Source organism: Bubalus kerabau, chromosome 9, assembly GCF_029407905.1.
Source record: "Bubalus kerabau isolate K-KA32 ecotype Philippines breed swamp buffalo chromosome 9, PCC_UOA_SB_1v2, whole genome shotgun sequence".
In the NCBI taxonomy this organism is placed as follows: domain Eukaryota; kingdom Metazoa; phylum Chordata; class Mammalia; order Artiodactyla; family Bovidae; genus Bubalus; species Bubalus kerabau.
The window spans coordinates 57,060,204-57,080,541 of NC_073632.1; the positions used below are offsets into that span (position 1 = coordinate 57,060,204).

The 20,338-nt window shown below is 34.3% G+C and overlaps 1 protein-coding gene across 6 annotated transcripts in view; it reads left to right on the forward strand.

The window, feature by feature from the left end:
* The window catches only part of ASCC3 (activating signal cointegrator 1 complex subunit 3), a 351,170-nt gene that overhangs the window by 57,037 nt on the left and 273,795 nt on the right, over positions 1-20,338 (forward strand). For all 6 annotated transcript variants that reach the window (XM_055535388.1, XM_055535387.1, XM_055535391.1 and 3 more), the window contains 4 exons: positions 5,687-5,807; positions 11,940-12,144; positions 12,819-12,960; positions 13,526-13,651. In XM_055535388.1, coding sequence (XP_055391363.1) covers positions 5,687-5,807; positions 11,940-12,144; positions 12,819-12,960; positions 13,526-13,651 — 594 coding nt within the window. The remainder of the gene's footprint in view (positions 1-5,686; positions 5,808-11,939; positions 12,145-12,818; positions 12,961-13,525; positions 13,652-20,338) is intronic.

A 20,338-nucleotide genomic window follows, 5' to 3' on the forward strand; every position in this document is an offset into this window, starting at 1 on the left:
AGAGTGTGGGCTCAGTAGCTGCGGCTCCCAGGCTGTAGAGCACGGGCTCCATAGTTGTAGTACAAAGACTTAGGCAAGTGGGATCTTCTTGGACCAGGGATCAAACCCATGTCCCTTGCATTGCAAGGAAGATTCTTATGCACTGGACCACCAGGGAAGCCAGGTTATCCATTTTGAGTATAGCAGTGTGTACCTGTCTATCACCATGGCCAATTTTTGAAGAACAGCTTTAGAGGGTAGTCTCTATATTGTGGTTAATTCCATAATCCACTTAACTGTATTGTTGTACCTCATTCACATGAATGTATTATGCCTAATGTGCATCACTAGCTGTTTTTCAGAATGCCCATTGATTATTTGATAGGGAGAATCAGTTCAGTTCAGTCACTCAGTCTTGTCCAGCTCTTTGCGACCCCATGGACTGCAGCACTCCAGGCTTCCCTGTCCTTCACCAGCTCCCGGAGTGGCTCAAGCTCATGTCCACCGAGTTGGTGATCCATCCAAGTATCTCATCCTCTGTCATCCCTTTCTCCTCCTGCCTTCAATCTTTCCCAGCATCAGAGTCTTTTCCAATGAGTCATTTCTTCACAGGAAGAAGGGAGACTGATTGGTCTTTATTTTGAAAGTGATTTTTGGGGAACCTCAAATAGACTTATTTTTGACTTTTAATGAATTCCTTAATATTGACTAGATGGAAACAGAATGGAACTGACAAACCTTTTAAAAACCTGAGTTTTATTTGCTTTAAAGCTGTTTTAGTGATTAAATACTTTGTCTAACATTTTTTGACTAACCTAAGAAATAGGATTCAAATAGGACATTAACATGAGCAGAACCTTTCACTTGGAAATAATGTTTTGCATGAAAATCTTTGAGTAAACCCATAAGGCAAGTATGTTTATCATGTTTATTCTGAGGTTTCACAAACCCTCAGCATATCTCTGCATACCCTAGTTCTTGAACAGATTTATAGTTCTTATTTAGCGCCATGATAACTTTTTTTCTTACCAGTTTTCCTAAGATTTGTAGTATAATTTTCCATGGTATATTATTTAAAGGTTTTCATTACTTTATGTTTTGCTTTTATGATAATATAATGTTTCTGATTTATTTGATACTGTGTTGGGGATATAGCATCCACTATAGCTTTGTTCCTGTTGGAATAAAAATGATATAAGTCAGAATACAGTGGAAAGTGGGGATTGCCTTTCCTGAGAGATTCACAAACTACATTCATCTGTTACAAGTGTAAGAAACAAAGAAGTAATGCTGCTTTAAAGTTAGTCTGTACATGTTCTGAAATTTATTTTTGACTTTTCAGGAATGTAGTCTGTTGGTTAATTTTTCTTATTGTTTCCATTATTTTAGTCTAATGAGGAGGTACTTTAATTTGATCATCTAATTTAATAAAAAAGGAATTATGATAACAGTGAGATCTCTGAGCACCTTTATCTGTTGATAAATTATTTAATAGATAATGTTGGCTTTAGCAGAATCTACCAGGAATAGGATATTACCTGTCTGTTCCTATTGTGTTTGTTCCTTTAAATCTCATATCCTTAACTTATAGCCAGAGTAAAGTTTTACTTAAAGCCAAGTAAAACTTGTCTTTTTATTGTTTGAGAGCTGTATTTTTTTTTTTTTAAACTCTGTAGTTGATGCCTTTTTCTCTACCCATAGCTAACTTTTCCTACCTGCCCCCCCTTTTTTTTTCAATTTGATAGCTTCTGGAACTTGTTTGCAATGATCCAGACAGCTGTACCTTTATAAACAGCTAGTCTCAGTGCCAGATTAGTTTGTAGTGCAAATCTTGAATGAGAACTGCACCTGCTCTCAGTGTAGATGAAAATGGCAAATGTTAGGAAAAGCAGAATTTGGGATTGCTTTAAATCTGATGGCAGCTGATCTCAGAATTCTGCTGGGGATTCTTCATTGTGGGTTAGGGAAGTCCTCCTATTCAGAGCAAAACCGCTTTCTTGTCTTTTTGCTAGATCTACAGATATGTTGTTTTTAAGAAATATTAATAACATGTTCTATGTGCTATGATTTTATACCTGAGATATTTTGTCTAGAAGTTATCTTCCAATTACACTGGTGGTTTCCTAAAATTATGTTAGACTAAAAATTTCTGAATCTAATTTTTCATATGTCAACATTATATTTCAAATTAAATAACCTTGAGTAGCTGGGAATATATGTCAGGGTAACTGCTGCAGTAAATCACATTCTTATGGGGAAATGGTCTCAATTTAAGAATTAACACAGTCTTTGAAAGTTGGTAGGATATAAAGACATTTCATGGTGTATGTAGAGAGCATTTCCTGATACAGTTTGTTTGGAGTGTCAGGGGAAATTAACTCTGTAGGTATGTATTACATTTATGTTTTTTGAATTTCTTGTTTTTTAATATCACCCTTACCTTAAGCATGAGGCTGGCTTGTGTCTAACAGCCATTCAAAACCTACTTAACATGCTTATCAGGAAATTTATATTTAATCTTTATCTTTAATATTTCCAACCCTAAGCAGTTTATTGGTTACTTTTAGTATTATAAGTCATTTTGGTTCATAATTTAAAAAAATAGCTTCATCGATAAATAGTACACATACCATACAATTCTCTCACTTAAAGTATATAAATCAGTAATTTTTAGTATATTCATAGGTAAGTACAACCATCACCGTGGTCAACTTAAAAGCATTTACAAAACTTCAAAAAGAAATCCTGAACCTTTAGCTATTTATTTTCTCTACTCCCTCCTGACCCTGCCTCCTTATCCCAACCCCCAAGCCCTGAACAACCACTAGCTTACTTTCTGTCTCTAGAGATTTCCCTATTTAAGACATAACATATTAATGGAATCATATATGACCTTTTATGACTAGCTTATTTTACTTAGCAAAGTGTTTTGAAGGTTCATCCATGTTGTATACTACTTCATTCCTTTTTATGCCTTAGTATTTTCTGTTGTGTGAGTATACTGCTTTTTGTTTATCCATGCACGAGTTGATGGACATTTGGGTTATTCCTACCTTTTGGCTATGTTAATAGCCCTATTCATGTGCAAGTTTTTGTTTGGATAAGTTTTAAATTCTTTTGGGTATATACCTAGGGATGGAATTGCTGAGTCGTATTGTAATTCTATGTTTAACTTACTGAGGAACCAGAAAGCTGTTTTTCACAATGGTTACACAACTTTGTATTCCTACAAAGTATAAGAATTCTAGTTTTCTCTACATCCTTGCCAACACATTATTTCCCATTAAAAAATTCTTCTTTCCAGTGGGTCTTCTTTGCATTTCTTTAGTGACTAATGATGTTGAGTATCTTTTCATGTGCTTATTGGTCATTTATCGATTTTCCTTGGATAAATTCAGATCCTTGGCTCATTTTTTCGTTGGTTACCTTTTTATTAGTTGTAAGAACTGTTTATGTATTCTGGATACAAGTCCTTTCACAGATACATGATTGGCAAATATTTTATCCCATCTTGTGAGTTGTTTTATTCGCTTTCTTGATGGTGTCCTTGAAGCAGATGTTTCTTATTTTTATGAAGTCCAGTTTATCTGTGTTTTCTTGTGTTATTCATGCTTTTGATGTCATGTATGAGAATCCCTTATCAAATCTGAACCCATTAAGATTTACTTCAATAAAGAGTTCATAAGTTTGTATGTTAAATGTAGATAACTGATCCATTTCAATTTAATTTTCATGTGTGGTATAAGGGTCCAACTTCAATTTTTTTCATATGGGGCTAGCCAGTTGTCCCATCGTTTGTTGAAAAGACTGATCTTTCCTCACTGAATGGTCTTGGTGTGCTTTTTGAAAACTTCACTTGTTTATTAGTTCTAATACTATTTTAGTATGTTCTTTAGTATTTTCCACATAGAGAAAATTTAGTATTTTCTATTTTCCAACTATTTCTACAAATAGAAATAGTTATACCTTTTCATTTTCAATCTGCATGCTTTCTGCTTCTTTTTCTTACCTAATTGCCCTGACTTTAACCTCCTATTCAATGTTCAATAGAAGTCACAAATGCACACTGTTTTGTCTTGTTTCTATTCTTAGTGGGAAAGTAATCCAGTGTTTCACCATTAAGTATGATGTTAACTGTGGGATTTTTATAGATGCCCCTTATCAGGTTATGGAAGTTCCTTTCTAGTCTTAGCTCATTGATTGTTTTTATCACACAAGAATGTTGGATTTTATCAAATGGTTTTTCTGCATCTGTTGAGCTAACCATGTGATTTTTGCTTTTTATTCTATTGCTATGATATAATATATAAATGATTTTCTTATATTGAACTAACCTGATATTCCTGAAATAAATCTCACATTGTCATGGTATATACATTTTTCATAAATTGCTGGATTTGATCTGGGTTGCTTGTATTTCCCTGAGGCTTTTGTGTCTATATTGCTAAGAAATACTCGTCTATAGTTTTCTTTTGATGTATTTGTCTGGTTGTGGGGTCAGAGTAGTACGACCTCATAAAATAAATTGTGAAGTATTCTTCCCTCTTCTGTTTTTTGGAAGTGTTTGTGAGGAATTGGTTTTAACTTTTTAAATGCTTTGTAGAATTCACCATTGAAGCTATCTGAACCTGGATTTTTCTTTGTGGGTAGTTTTTGATTACTAATTCAGTTTTCACTTGTTTTAGATCTATTCAGATTGTCTTGAGTTAGTTTTGGTAGTCTGTGTCTTTCTAGCAAGTTGTCCATTTCTTCTAGTTCCACCTACAAGGCTTGTTATTGTTTGCGTGTTGGTTTAGTGGCCAGCTGGATTATTTCAGTGCAGACATTTCTTTCTCACTTCACAGTGTTTAGTTTCTGGTGATGTTCCTTGTGGAGACACATCTGAGAGTTTACCTGAAGTCACTTTGGGGCAAAGGTAGTGTTAGCTGAACCCTTTTTCCCACTTCCCCTGACCCCACGCAGCCATTAATTTTTACTAATTACCAGCTGACCATTCTGTTGTTTGCAAAAATGCCCTGGGCCCTAAATGGTTCCATGAACTAATCCAGTAAATTTGTGACCCCTTTGAAGGACTAATTCCAAAGGTTAGTGTTGATGTTTATTCTCACCCCAAGAGGGGTCCTCCCAATTGTGTCTTTTCTCAGTTCTCTTCTGCAACTTGGTTGTTGAATCTGTGAATCTTCTAATTGTGGTTTACCACAGCTCTGCTGTTTTTGAGATAGCTCTTTGGCTTCAACTTCATGGCCTTGGTTATCCCAAGAGAAACCAATTGTAAGAAACTTTTGGTCTGTGATTTAGAGTTTTATATATGAATCATAATTATTTTAACTGTTGGATCATGCTCTTTAATTATATAGGGCTTCTCTGGTGACTCAGTGATAAAGATCCACCTGCGATGCAGGAGACCAGGGTTTGACCCCTGAGTCGGGAAGATCCCCTGGAGAAGGAAATGGAAACTCACTCCAATATTCTTGCCTGGGAAATCCCATATAATTGCAGATAGCCTTATAAAACTGAAAGCTCCTTAGCAATATGAGGTTTTTTTTTTTTTCTTTCCTAAGTTACTATTTTTTTACAATTCTTTTCTAAATATTTTTTAGGTTCTTCTGTGTTAGTTTAGCTTCATTGCTCTGTTGAATAGATGTTAATAATTTGAAAATGTTAATTTTGAGGTAACAGTTTGTTTTGATTTTCCTCTTTTTATAAGCTGTTTGAGCTGCTGGGACCTGATGGACTTGAACTTATTGAGAAACTCCTCCAGAACAGAGTTACAATTGTGGACAGATTTCTTAATTCTTCAAATGATCATAAGTTGCAAGCTCTTCAAGGTAAGAAAGTAATCAGTGGTAATTTTACTTTAAAGGAAAAACGCATTGTTTAGCAATTTTTTAATACAATTATACTTTTAATATTCTTTGGTTGTTATATAACTTACTGATAACATTCTCTCAAGTAGATTTTAGATATGGAAGATTATGAAACAATTATCAATGCCCTAAATAGGGTTTTATGTCACAGAGTCTATGTTTAAGTATGGCAGAAGATTTGGATAGACAAAAAAAGAATTAAAGCAACTACATATAATGCTTAGGGTCAAATAGAGTTACAATTTATAACCACATTTTTTACTTTTGAAAAATTTCAGACCTTAGTAATGGTGCAAGGATAGTATAATAACTACTCACATACTCTTCATGTAGATTCACCAGTCATTAACATTTTGCTTCCATACCCACCCCTTATCTTTCTCACACACTCACACAAACACACACAAACACAAACACACATGTGCAGGTGTATGCATACATGAACTCATACATGTTCACAGTTAAAATTTTTGCTAAACAATATGAAGTTGCACACATCATAATATTTTAGATATAAAATCTTCAACATACAAAGTCTCCTACTTAACATGTAGTATAATTATCACAGCCAGCAAGTTGAACATTTGTATAGTCATGTATTACATATATTTGAAGACCCCCAGAAGAATTAGAGTTGTCAAGGAAGCTAAAATTATTAAAAAAAAAAAAAAAAAAAAGCCTGACTTACTATGAGACAACTGATGCCAAACTCAGGTTTTAGGTGGTAAGTATTGATAGGAAAACTGTTTCTTACCTTTACCAAATTTCTTTGCCAGCCTTGTAAATAGTTTGGAAGTTTTAAAAAAGTGCATGAGCATAAGAAATTAGATACCCCTCTTCAAAGCAGTCAACATTTACCCTTTGTTTAAGTAAGTGATATCACTTTTTTCTTACATTTATGAGTGTGGCACTGAAAGGAAATTACAAAACCAGCCTTGATTTAAATCCAAAATTTCTTAAGGGTTTTTTTATCCTACACTTTGATTACTGGTAATTGCCTTGGAGTTGCTTTGAGATTTCTAGAAACTTTGAAGGTTGGAATTTAGCCACTTTGTCTTTCTAAAGGTGTTTTGGTTCTTTAAGTATATTGAATACTTATAAACGACCTTGCTCTAAAAGGACTCTCACCTGTTAAACCGTGATTAAGCAGACATTGCAATAAGCCAGCAGAACTGAGTGTTTAAAATGGGTATCTGCCAGAAGAAAAGGAATGAATTTAAATATCTAATCTTGCAATGTAATTTCAGAGAATTTGGTGCTCATTTTTTCGGTCTTTAAAGTGTTGATTCTTACTGATCCCACCTTTCATTAGTTCTAATTTATTAACAAAAGTTCAAAATATGTTCAGCATATGTATTTTTTTAAGAAAGCTGTAGGTGATGAGTGAATGTTGTTTTTCTGTTTCATTATGGTCATTTTTGTATAACACAAACTTTATTCTGCTAGGATAACTTTTAAGAAGCAGCACACTTTTTAACCTAAAACCACATATTAAATTTGAATTATTAAAAATTTTTTGAGCCTTCAGTTTGCCCTGAAATATTTTCTACTCTTCCCAATTGGCATTTACTCTTTTCGTCTATGATAGGTTGTTATTCATGTTGCTATTAGTGAAGGATATAATTATAACCATCAACAATTTGGGACATTTAAACAGACTAATTTCTTCTAAGGACTGTGGTGAAAGAAACTGACAATGAGCATATATTAAAGATTTTTTAAATAGAGTTTTTATATAATTGCATTAAAAATGATTCTCCTTAATTTCTTTTTGTGAGGAGTGGGGGAAGGAAATACTCTTGAAGAAAAGAATCATTGGACTCGTTACTTTATCTCTATTCTCATCCATTTATGTATTTTGATATAATTTTGTATTAATGATCTTTCAAAATTCTCTTAAAACTACCAAATTGTTCCATTCTTTATTAAGTTACCTTAGTAAGAGAGTCACATCCTATTCTTTTCTCTGTTCCACAAAATCATGGTCTTAGATAGCAGTCTGATGGCTCAGATGGTAAAGAATCTGCCTGTAATGCAGGAGACACGGATTCGATCCCTGGGTTGGGAAGATCCTGAATGGCCACCCACTCCAGTATTCTTGCCTGGAGACTCCCATGGACAGAGGAGCCTGGCGGGCTATAGCCCATGGGATTGCAAAGAATCAGACATGACTGAGTGACTTTTCACTTTCAGAGAGCAGTAGCCTTTTGCCATTTAGCATTTTCTATCTTTTATACTGCTTTTCTTTGAATCTTTATGTATGTATGTATGTGTATATATATATATATATATATACACACACATACACACACACACACACACACACACACCCTACTTTATCTCTTTTCTTATAACCAGGAAATATAAGGTAGGCTAGAAGTGAGAATAGTGTACTAACTGCTAAGTTGATAGTTATAAATTGAATTCTGTTTTGGGGGCTGTTGTGGCGAATGTTTAGTATAGGGTGTATCATAAAAAAAGATTAAGTTAGCTTATGCTGTCAAATGACACTATTTTGAGTAGTTATAGAAAACTTTGTCTGTCATAGTAGCGTTTTAAAAGGATACAAGCTCTACATGTTCTTCAGTAAAGTTCTGTATTAGACTTGCTGTTAAACTTATTCATTTCATTTCTGCTTGTCAGTCTCTACAATTAGCTGAACTCATCAAAGAGAATAATACACTTAAGCATTTGTGCTTAATAACTTGATTTTAAAAGTCGCTTATTATGTTCAATCTTATGGGATTTCAGTATATTCTGACTGAGGCCTTTTAAAACTATTAATAAGGTAAATATAGTTCCTTCTTATAATTTTTACTTTCTTATTTTGATGATCACAGATGTGTCCAATAGTATTTTGTACCCGTCACATTTGTTTAAAATATTAATGATGTTAGCATAAAATATAATATGTCACCCGAAGACCCCTTCAAAAGCAGAGACATCACTTTGCTGACAAAGGTCCATACAGTCAAAGCTATGGTTTTTCCAGTAGTCATGTGTGGATGTGAGAGTTGTACCACAAAGACTGAGCACTGAAGAACCGATGCTTTCTAACTAAGGTGTTGTAAAAGACCCTTGGAGTCCCTAGGACTGCAAGGAGATCAAACCTGTCAATCCTAAAGGAAATCAACCCTGAATATTCGTTGAAAGAACTGATGCTGAAGCTCCAGTACTTTAAAGGCCTCCTGATGCGATGAACCAACTCATTGGAAAAGACCCTGATGCCGGGAAAGATTGAAGGTGGGAGAAGGGGATGGCAGAAGATGAGATGATCAGATAGCATCACTGACTCAATGGATGTGAATTTGAGCAGACTCCAGGAAATAGTGGAGGACAGAGGAGCCTGGCCTGCTGCAATCCATGGGATTGCAAAGAATCAGACACAACTTAGTGACTGAACAACACCCAGAGAATTTAGTTTCACATACACAACCTTTAACATTCATTTATAGTAATAAGTTTATGGCATTATTCATATGTTTTAAAAAATCTGCTTAATATCTCTGTTCTTGAGCATGTGACTTTGCAAATAGGTTACTTTTTTTTTCATATTTCAGAGTACATTTGAAAAGTGGCAGTATGCTTCTTTCTTTCTCTAACACTAGAGTTTCTTGGTTATAAATTCAATCATTATAATAGATAAATAAGATTTACTTACAAAGCAAAATATGTAAGACTTAGAAAAATACTTTTCTCAGAACCATAAAATGTAGTTCCAATATAGGTAAGATTATATCTTATTTCATAATTTTCAGATGTAACTTTTATTTCTCACTTTCCTTTTTGAGACTGATGGTGCCATTATACACAGGGGTTATTTCATGTGGTTGAGAGTTAAAATGACTTATTCAAAATCATGTAATGAGATAATGACACATGCCTGAGAATTGTGAATAGAGTGAATTAGAAAGCTAATTTCCCCCTCTTGATGCTATGTTTAAATCCTTCCTTGTTTTGTATTAGGTCTTGGAACTTGATAAAATAACTTGCACCGTGCATCTTCAGAGTGTGGACCAATTTCATTCTTCATTGTTTTTCTAGCCTAGCAGCAGTGCCTGGGACCTAGTAGGTCCTTAAAACAGTAAGCTTGTATTGACTTGGATTGCCTTCAGTGACATTCCTGTCAGTTCCTTTAGGGCTGCAGTGAGCCAAGATACTATTTCTTAGAAAGATTTAATTAAACACAGAAGGTAATCCTGTTAGACCATTTTTCCTGAATATTGAGTTGACCAACCGCAGGTTTAATTCTCCCTTGTAAACACTGAGCTTTGATTGACCTGATTCCTCTTAAGTGGTTCTAGACTTCTTCCATTTTTTAAAGAAGCTGTATTTTCCAAATCAAAACTACAAGGAGGTATCACCTTACACCAGTCAAATGACCATCATTTACCAGTTGGCAAATAGTAAATGCTGGAAAGGGAACCCTCCTACCTTGTTGGTGGAAATATAAACTGGTGTAGCTACTATGGAGTACTGTATGGAGGTTCCTTAAAAAGCTAAAAATAGGGAATTCCCTGGCAGTTCAGTGGTTAGGTGCTTCTACTTCAGGGGGCACAAGTTTGATCCCTGGTTGGGGAACTAGATCCCTCAAGCCATGTGGTGTTCCCCCCCACCGCCACCAAAAATAAATAAATAAATATAGATTTACCATATGGTCCTGTAATCCCACTCCTGGGCATATATCTGGATAAAACTCTTAATTTGAAAAGATATATGCACCCCAGTGTTCGTAGCTGCACTGTTTACAATAGGCAAGACATGGAACCAACCTAAGTGTTCCACTGACAAATGAATGGATAGAGATGTGTCATATGTATACAATGGACTATTACTCTGCCATAAAAATGAATGATATAATGCCATTTACAGCAACATGGATGGATCTAGAGATTATCATATTAAGTGAAATAAATCAGACAGAGAAAGACAAATATCATATGATATCTTATGTGTGGAATATAAAAATAGGATACAAGTGAGCTTATTTACAAAGCAGAAGTAGACTCATAGACATAGAAACAAATTTATGATTACAAAGGGGATGGGGGATAGATAAAATAGGAGTTTGGAATTAACATATATATATACATAGTGCTGTATATAAAATTCCAAACAAGGACCTACTGTATATAAACATAAACTGTATATAAACATAACTATAAACATAAACATACATATAAACATGTATCTATGCTGTATATAAATATATATATAGTATTGTATATAAAATTCCAAAGACCTACTGTATAGCACAGAGAACTATATTTAATATTTGTAATAACCTATAATGGAAAAGAATCTAGAAAAGCATATACACACACACACACACACACATCTGAATCACTTTGCTGTACATCTGAAATTAACACAACATTATAAATTAACTATACACTTTCATGCATTGGAGAAGGAAATGGCAACCCACTCCAGTGTTCTTGCCTGGAGAATCCCAGGGACGGGGGAGCCTGGTGGGCTTCCGTCTATGGGGTCGCACAGGGTCGGACACGACTGAAGTGACTTAGCAGCAGCAGCAGTTTAAAAAATGGTTAAAAAACCCTGCATTTCCATGAAAATGTGGATCATAGTTAGTTTGCTTTAGTCATCTTCTGAATATATCCTGAGCTGTATTTTATTTTTATTTTACTTTATTTCATGTATAAATTAGTAGTGACATGTAGACAATTTAACAGAGTGAGACCTATTATATGGGAAAAAGTTAAATCTTATATGTAAAGAATATCTTTATTTTATTATGTTAACAGTAAATGCTGATTAGTATTGTTAATTATTTTGAAATAATTTAGATTATTTCAAAATTATGAAATATAATTTTTAGTTTCCTGATGTTATATCTAAGAATTTATATTAGTCTGTAGAAAAACAATATCTGCTGACTTTTTCTAAGCAAGGGTATTTTATCATTTAGAAATTGTTACTTAGAAAAACTCTCCTTAGAACATGTAATTAAATGTGCCACTTTAAAAAAATGAATTCTTAGAGCATTGTGTGGCTTATGTTTTGGTAAAGAGGAAAACTGGTTTTCATAAAGGTTAAACTTGTAAAAATATGGATCTTAAATTTGCTTTGCAGACAATTGCAAAAAAATTTTAGGAGAAAATGCTAAACCTAATTATGGTTGTCAAGTCACTATTCAGTCTGAACAAGAGAAGCAGTTAATGAAACAGTATCGCCGGGAGGAAAAAAGAATTGCTAGACGAGAAAAAAAGGCTGGAGAAGATGGAGAAGCTACGGAAGGACTCCTGTGCTTTGATCCTAAGGAACTGCGGATACACAGGTAATAAAAACCAGAAGTTGAAAAATGCTTGTGTTGTAATTGTTGCTTTTATGTATCATAATAGTTTAGTTTTAACAACTTGGATGATTCTTCTAGACACGTTTTCTTACAAGAATAGAATTTTGTTGTATGAAAACCTAATTTTCTAGGATAAGAAAGCGGTGATCTGCTTAATTAGAATATTCTTGGTTGCATCCACAGAGGTGAGAGATTTAGATGCTGTGCTTTATGAAGTGTACACAAATTTATTTTGAGACCTTTTTCTTTCCTACCTTAATGAATGCTCTTTCCCATGTTGTTGAGAAGTAGAAAGGAGGCAAATGAAATAAAGGCATTATTATACATGGTATTTAAAATATTGAAACCCAATTTAAAAAATGAACTTATTTATACTTTGTTAAATATCTTTGGATTGTGAAAAAGAAAATTATAATAAAAAACATTAAGTCAAACTTATCAGATGAGGTTATCTAAAAATAGTACCTGAAAATGTGTTAATACTTATGTGATTAACGGGAAATGTCAGGCTTGCTAATAACTTTGTGTTGTTTAATTTCTTCTCTTTTGTAATTGAAGACTACGTGAAAGAGTTATTATAGTGACTTTGTTTTAGTATATGCTTTCTATTGTGAGATAAAAATGACAGATTTAGCCTATTATTTTTGTATTTACAGAGAGCAGGCACTCATGAACGCTAGAAATGTTCCAATTCTGAGCAGGCAAAGAGACACAGATGTTGAAAAAATACGTTATCCCCATGTTTATGATTCCCAGGCTGAAGCCATGAGAACATCAGCATTCATTGCTGGTGCAAAGGTATGTCATTGGTATATGACCACTTTTGGATAACATGTCTGTTCTAGAGAAATGACACATAGATTTTTCCGTTCTTTTTACTATGCTAAATTGTATATTTAAATATTGAATAAAATGAGATAGTGCAGTTTATGTGAAGTTCTTAGCACATAGTAGGTATTCAAAACATATTTGTTCTCCTCCCTTTCATTATCTCTGCAACTTGTGTTTTTGAGTTTTAGCAGTTGTACCACTTTTTAACTAAACCTTACACTGTGTATTGCACATTTTCCCTGGCTGCATAACTACATTTATCTTCAGGAATACCATGTAATTACTGTGTGCTTAAAATTCATCAGTGTAATATGGTTTGTGTGTTATATGAGATATCTGATTCATGAATGCTTTTTGTATATGTATGTGTGGTGTTTTGTTTGTTTTTGTTTTCCTTTAGCTACGTTTATTTGCTAGTGCAATGTCATGAAACCAATAGCGTTTTTCCCTCTCTCTTTAATTAAAGAATCTTTACCAGAGACATTATTCTATTTTGTATTATTATTGGATTTTAAATTTTTGATGTTTGTAGATGATTTTACCAGAAGGAATCCAAAGAGAGAACAACAAGATATATGAAGAAGTAAAGATTCCTTATACTGAACCAATGCCAATTGGCTTTGAGGAAAAACCAGTTTATATCCAAGACTTAGATGAGGTAAGATTTTCATTTTATAAAGTTGATAGTTTTTTTTTTTTTTTTTTTAATGATTATTTTTTTTTAATTTTATTTTATTTTTAAACTTTACAATATTGTATTAGTTTTGCCAAATATCGAAATGAATCCGCCACAGGTATACCTGTGTTCTCCATCCTGAACCCTCCTCCCTCCTCCCTCCCCATACCCTCCCTCTGGGTCATCCCAGTGCACCAGCCCCAAGTTGATAGTTTTGATGCTTGGTATGATTTTGAATGCATTTATATTGGAAAAATTATTTTTAAAAGTCGGTTAATACAGTAAAGAGATACATGCAGTTGGTTACTAATGAAATAGGGGAATTTAAATTAAAAAAATACATATACATGTATTTCTTTACACATTGAACATATTTACAAAAATTTTGTGTATATTTCTATAATTATATGTTTATTTTAGCTCATATTTGATTTACCTTATGTAAGCTGACTCAAGTAAGTTGTTTTAAAGGATTCATGTATTGACATATCAAATGGTCAGCCTATAATAAAACAGAATATTATTTGAGTATAGGACCAAATTCTAAACTAACTTTTCCTCAACTTTTAAATTTTGAATAATTGCAGCCCTATGGAAAAGATGCATGAATAATAATTCCCTTCTGTTTTGATTTACCATTAGTTAAAACTTTGCTATAGTTGCTTTATCTCAGAATGAAATATTTCTTCATTTAAAGTACATATATTATTTAAGGTTAGCCTTTTCATCACCAAAGTGAAGTTGCTTTATTTTTATATATATGTAAGTCATATGAAGTCATTCAGAAATATCAAATAATATAGGCATACAAAAGGAGCAGCATAAGGAGTAACTATAGCCAATCAAAATTAGCTCCATTCTATACATATGGGTGCATATGTGTTTTGATTTTACAAAAATAGAATTATATCCATAAATACTTTTTTATGTGTTTGTTTATATATATATATATATACACACTTACATACATCTTTCTATGTCAATAGACATATTTTTACGACATTATTTTAAATCACTATGTGGTATTCCAACTTATGTGTTCATTACTTTTACACTAATTTCTTATTATTAGAATTTTAAGTTTCCTACAAGTTTTTATAGTAGACTAAAATTGTCATTAAAACTTACATTAGTGGGTTTCATTCAGCCTTTGCATCAAAATTACTGTAGAATTTTTTCAAGATCCAAATGCTTTGATCCCTATTACATCATAATCTCTTGGGTGGGACACATAATATCTATATTTTGAAGATGATTTTTAGAGCTCTATAGGTGATTCTGAAATGCAGGCAAGGCTGAGAGCCTATAGAATTAAATAGTTATATATATAATTCTTTTTAAACCCTACCAATCATTATAAGGATTATCATCATAAAGATTTATTTAGTTTTATATATTAAATACTAACTTTTTTTCATGTAAGAGCATCAATGACATTCATTGTCTTTATAATGAATGGACCAGGCTTCTTTTTCTCTTATACTTATTTCCAAATAAATACTTTGTTCACTTTAATGTAGATTACAGGAGTAAAAGAGATTTCTGAATGGGTTCTTTCCATCCGCAACCTTAATGCCTCTTTGCCATGTAGCCTAACACACTTATAGGTTCCCTGGATTAGGATGTGGCCATCATTGGCTATCATTATCCTCTCTATCACGCGAGATGTGGATGACCACAATTTAACTATTCACCTGTTGACGGACATCTGTGTTGTTTACAGTTTTTGGCTGTTATGAATTCTCTGAGTCTATTTGAGCTGCCCTAAGCCCAGACTAGGTGGCTTAAAGAACAGACATTTGTTTTTTCACAGTCCTGGAGGCTGGAAGTCCCAGGCCAAGGTGCCGACAGTTTTGTTTTCTGTTGAGGACTCTTTTCCTGGATTGCAGCCCTTTGTCTTTTCTCTGTGTCCTCACGAACTCATATGGCCTCTTCTCTATGTGTCTAGAGACCTCTGGTGTCTTTTCTGCTTCTTATAAGGACACCAGGCCTATTGGATTAGGGTCTCATTCAGATGACCTCAGAACCCTAAAGGTTCTGTCTCCAACTTTGATCACTTTGGGAGTTAGGGCTTTAGTTTATGAAACTTCGGAATACATACTTGCATCCATAATGTGGAAATAACTGCTCCAGATATTGGTGTACAGGTTTTTATGCGAATGTAAGTTTTCATTTCTCTGGGATAAATATCCCAGAATGCAATTACTCAGTCATATTATAATTGTTTAGTTTTCTAAGAAACTATCGTAATTTTTTTCCAAAGTATCATTTTATATACCCAACAGTAATCCAGTGTGATCTAGTTTCTCCACATATTCACCAGCATTTGGTGGGTATCACTTTTTAAAATTTTTATTTTAGCCATTTTAATTCATATTTTTATATAGTATTTGTATTTTCCTTCTTGTGGTTTAAATGTGCACTTTCATAAGGAGCAATAATTGGGGAATACCACATTCAAATGCATTGTGTCACAAGTACATAAATAAACTCTTTGATGTCTTAACAATGTAGATAATGATCCCAACTAGATGCTGTTACTGTGGATATTAATATAGAGCTCAGGAAAAAATATAGATGTTAACAGACTGTTAGTTTAGATGCATCTGTTAGTTTGGATCTTTTTTAAAAGCCAGGATCTTTATGTATCAGGAGAAATGCTCTTGAAGATGTTATCTTTCTCTTTTCACTGAGATCATAATTGAATTCTGCTCCTGACAGTCCTGTGGAATAATAGATACAATGCTTTTATGTCCTCTCACTGACTGAATGTCACATCAGATAAATTTGTCCTGTCTTTCTTGTCTTCTTAAAATACTTCTGTAATTTGATTAAAAAGATAAGGATAATTTAAAAATTCTAAAATGATGTGCAAAATTGCTGTTAATGCTCTTAAATGGGTTTTGTACTTTCTTGGAGAGGGAATAATCCAAAAAAAGAACCAAAAAAAATCATTAGATGGGCTTCTGTATTAGATAGAACTCACTCATTTGGAAGTTAGAGAAATGAAACTCAAAATAAGTTTTAGCAATGAATACAGACTGTTGGCTTTTCTAACCAAAATATCTGGGAATAAAGCTGCCTATGCATTCAGATGGGTATATAAGTTCACATGATGTCATCAGATCTTTTCCTCGGTCTTGATCTCTTTCTCTCTCTCTCTATTTCTGTCTTTCTTTATTTCCTTCTCTTTCCGTTCTCCCTTATCTTCTCCTCCCTCTCTTTTACCCTCTATTCCCTTCCTTTTATTTCTCTGGTTCTTTTTATCCCGACTCTCAGATACATACTTTTTACATGTAATCAGGGAAGAACATAAGACAGCAACTTCAAGCTTTTCTCTCCCCTCATTCTAAAAGCAAGAGGGTTTTTTCCATTAAAAAAAAAAAAAAAAAAACTCCTGGGATGGACTCTTATCTTCTTGACTTGTGTCACCAGTTCATTTCTGAACTACTTTTCTACCACGGTAGGAGTGTGGGATTCTTAATTGACTGTGCCTGCTCGCTTGAGTTGGAGAAGGCAATGGCACCAGTATTCCAGCACTCCAGTACTCTTGCCTGGAAAATCCCATGGACGGAGGAGCCTGGTTAGGCTGCAGTCCATGGGGTAGCTAAGAGTCGGACATGACTGAGCGACTTCACTTTCATACATTGGGGAAGGAAATGGCAACCCACTCCAGTGTTCTTGCCTGGAGACTCCCAGGGACGGGGGAGCCTGGTGGGCTGCTGTCTATGGGGTTGCACAGAGTCAGACACGGCTGAAGCAACCTAACAGCAGCAGCAGCTTACTTGAGTTTCCTCACCCTCAGCCCTCTGTGAGCCATCAGGAGTCAAGGAGGAGTTTCCCAAAGGGAAGATGAGGCTGTTATCCTTAAAAAGGAGCATGTGAAAGATGCGTAGCAGACAGAACGGTGTCTTTGATATTTTGATGAAAGAGTGAGTTTTGCATTTTTGTTGGTGTTAAATCAGTTGAGTGCTATCTGTTTCCACAGGTGGGAGTTACAGTTTTTAAATAGCCAATAGAATGTTATTTGGCAGAATCAGAATACTGATCCAAATTTGCTATTTAGTTTGGAAAAGTAATGTAAAAGATGCATATAATGTTTCATTTGAGAAGTTAAGAAAGTTGAGTCCTATAAAATCTGAATGTAGAGAGTTTGAGGATTTTTGTGACCCCAGATTACTGAATCCCATTTTTACAGGCTAGGTCCTGGGGGAAATTATAAACAGATCAGATCTCTGATCTTAAGTTATTTAAGTAACTTAAGATCAGAGAGTCGCACAGAGTCGGGCACGACTGAAGTGACTTAGCAGCAGCAGCAGCTCACTTGAGTTTCCTCACCCTCGGCCTTCTGTGAGCCATCAGGAGTCAAGGAGGAGTTTCCCAAAGGGAAGATGAAGCTGTTATCTTTAAAAAGGAGCTGATCTTAAGTTACTCCATGTAGTGTATTTGACCCACACCATTTCTATGGAAGTGATTAATACAGTAGGGGTATGTTGTGCAGGTTTCTATGGCAGCACAGAGAAAGCAGATTAGCAAGTTCACAGAAGTCTTCATGGAGGTCAATGCGGGGCATAGGATTTTGCCAGATAGACAAAGGACATGGTGGGGAGTGTATCATAGGCAAAGGATGCTCCATGAAACAGGATGTGACCTTTTGTAAACATGTATTTCAGTATTAGTAGTATGCAAGCTACATATGTAGTGTGGCAGCAAATTAGTCTAAAAAGAGACTTACTAGTGCACATGAAGGACTTTGAAAACCATACATAGTAAGTTTAAATTCAATGTTGTGGGAAATGCTACTTCTTAAAAATAAAAGTAAATAAAAAGGTTTTTTTCCACTTACAGAAATTACTCTGGTTGCAGTAAAAAAAAAAAAAAAAAAGAGAGAGAGAAAAGAAAAACTGATGGTTAAGAGTAGAGCTGCTGCAATAATTCAAGGGAGAAATGCTGTGTGCCTGAATGAAGAAAGTGGAGCCTATATAGAAAGTGGGAAATGAAGAATAGATAGCTGCTAGTTAAATGTTAGTAAATGTTAGTTTAGAAGTTGTATAACATCTGATGACAGGTTAAATGACAAGAGATGAAGCAGAGAGAAGAAACTGAAATGATATCCAGGGCAACATGGGTGAGTGCTGGTGTCATTCGTTAAGATGAGAACCAGGAGAGGGGGAACAGAGTGTGTGTGTTACGTCCAGGAGGTCACATGTTGGTGAAGAGTGAGGCTGTGAATCCAGGCGGTTGTGCTTGAATCTTGGCTCCCCATGTTCTAGCTGAAAGAATGGGGCCAAGTTACTCTCTGAGATCCAGTGTTTCACTTGTAAAATTGGGATGATAGTACCTACCTCATCATTTTATTGTGAGGATCAAATGAGTTCAGTTCAGTTCAGTTCAGTCGATCAGTCATGTCTGACTCTTTGCCACCCCATGGACTGCAGCACACCAGGCCTCCCTGTCTATCACCAACTCCCAGAGTTTACTCAAACTCATGTCCATGTCCAACCATCTCATCCTCTGTCATCAAATAAGTTAATATATGTAAAACACTTGGAAGAATTATGAGTACTTAAGACATTTTAGATAGAATGTTAGCTTAAAATGAATGATAAATGTAAACAGACAACTGGTGAGATCAATCTGAGTATGGTTAACATGAAAAGACTTATTGTTTCTCTGGAAATTATATTTATTAAATACATTACTTGTATGTTCATTTATGCTCTTCAGGTATTCTTTCATTACAAGTACATAGTCACTCTATGAAGACATAGGGTAGTTTCCAGTTAATTGATAGAAAATAAAGAAACCTGTCATTGTATTGATTGCTATCTCAAGACTAAGAGTTTGGGAAAAGGGAAGTAAAATGAGTATAAAAAACTGTTACTTTTCTTGTGGTTTTACTGTGTTCTCTGAGCCTGAAGGGATCCTAAATCTGAAAGAGTTTATTGACACAGTTTGATTCAATCAAATTACAAAAGCCAGAAAGCTAAAGAGTCATCCGGAAAAACACTTCAGAATGTGAATCATTTTTATGAGATCAGTTTGAACAGGAAAAAATGTGACTAAAACCTGGACATACACCCAAATAAAAAGCCTTTTCCCACAGGCTGCTTAGTACCTGTCAAGTGTATTATCAGTTTCATCAGCACCATGACCTTGAATTCCTCACTCCTTTTTTTAGAGGTGGTATCAAGAAATAATAAAATCTAAAGTTCAAAACTGAAACGTGAGCTTACAGTCTTTTTCATACTGATAGAGATCTTAGCGAAGAAGATTTCATAAATTTCACCAGGAAGGAAACAATGTGACAAATATTAAATTTCTGATCATTTTACCAAATTATAATTTCCCTTGATACATGTCTCACCTCACCTGGCAATCAAAGAAACATGAGTATTCTGATAGTATTTGCTATTATATTTGTCAGATTTTTCAGTACTTATGACCACCAAAACAAACAAATGAACAAACAAATATGTAAATATAGACATCTTCTACATCTGTTGTAAACCCCACAACACATTGTTATTCTTTTTGCAGTTAACAGTCTTTTTAAGATATTAAGATGTCTAAATGATAACCAGGAAACGTCCTTATACATGTGCATCTATCAGTTCTTTTATGCCTTTGTGTAGGGAGATTCAGATTTCCATCTGGTATTCCTTTTTT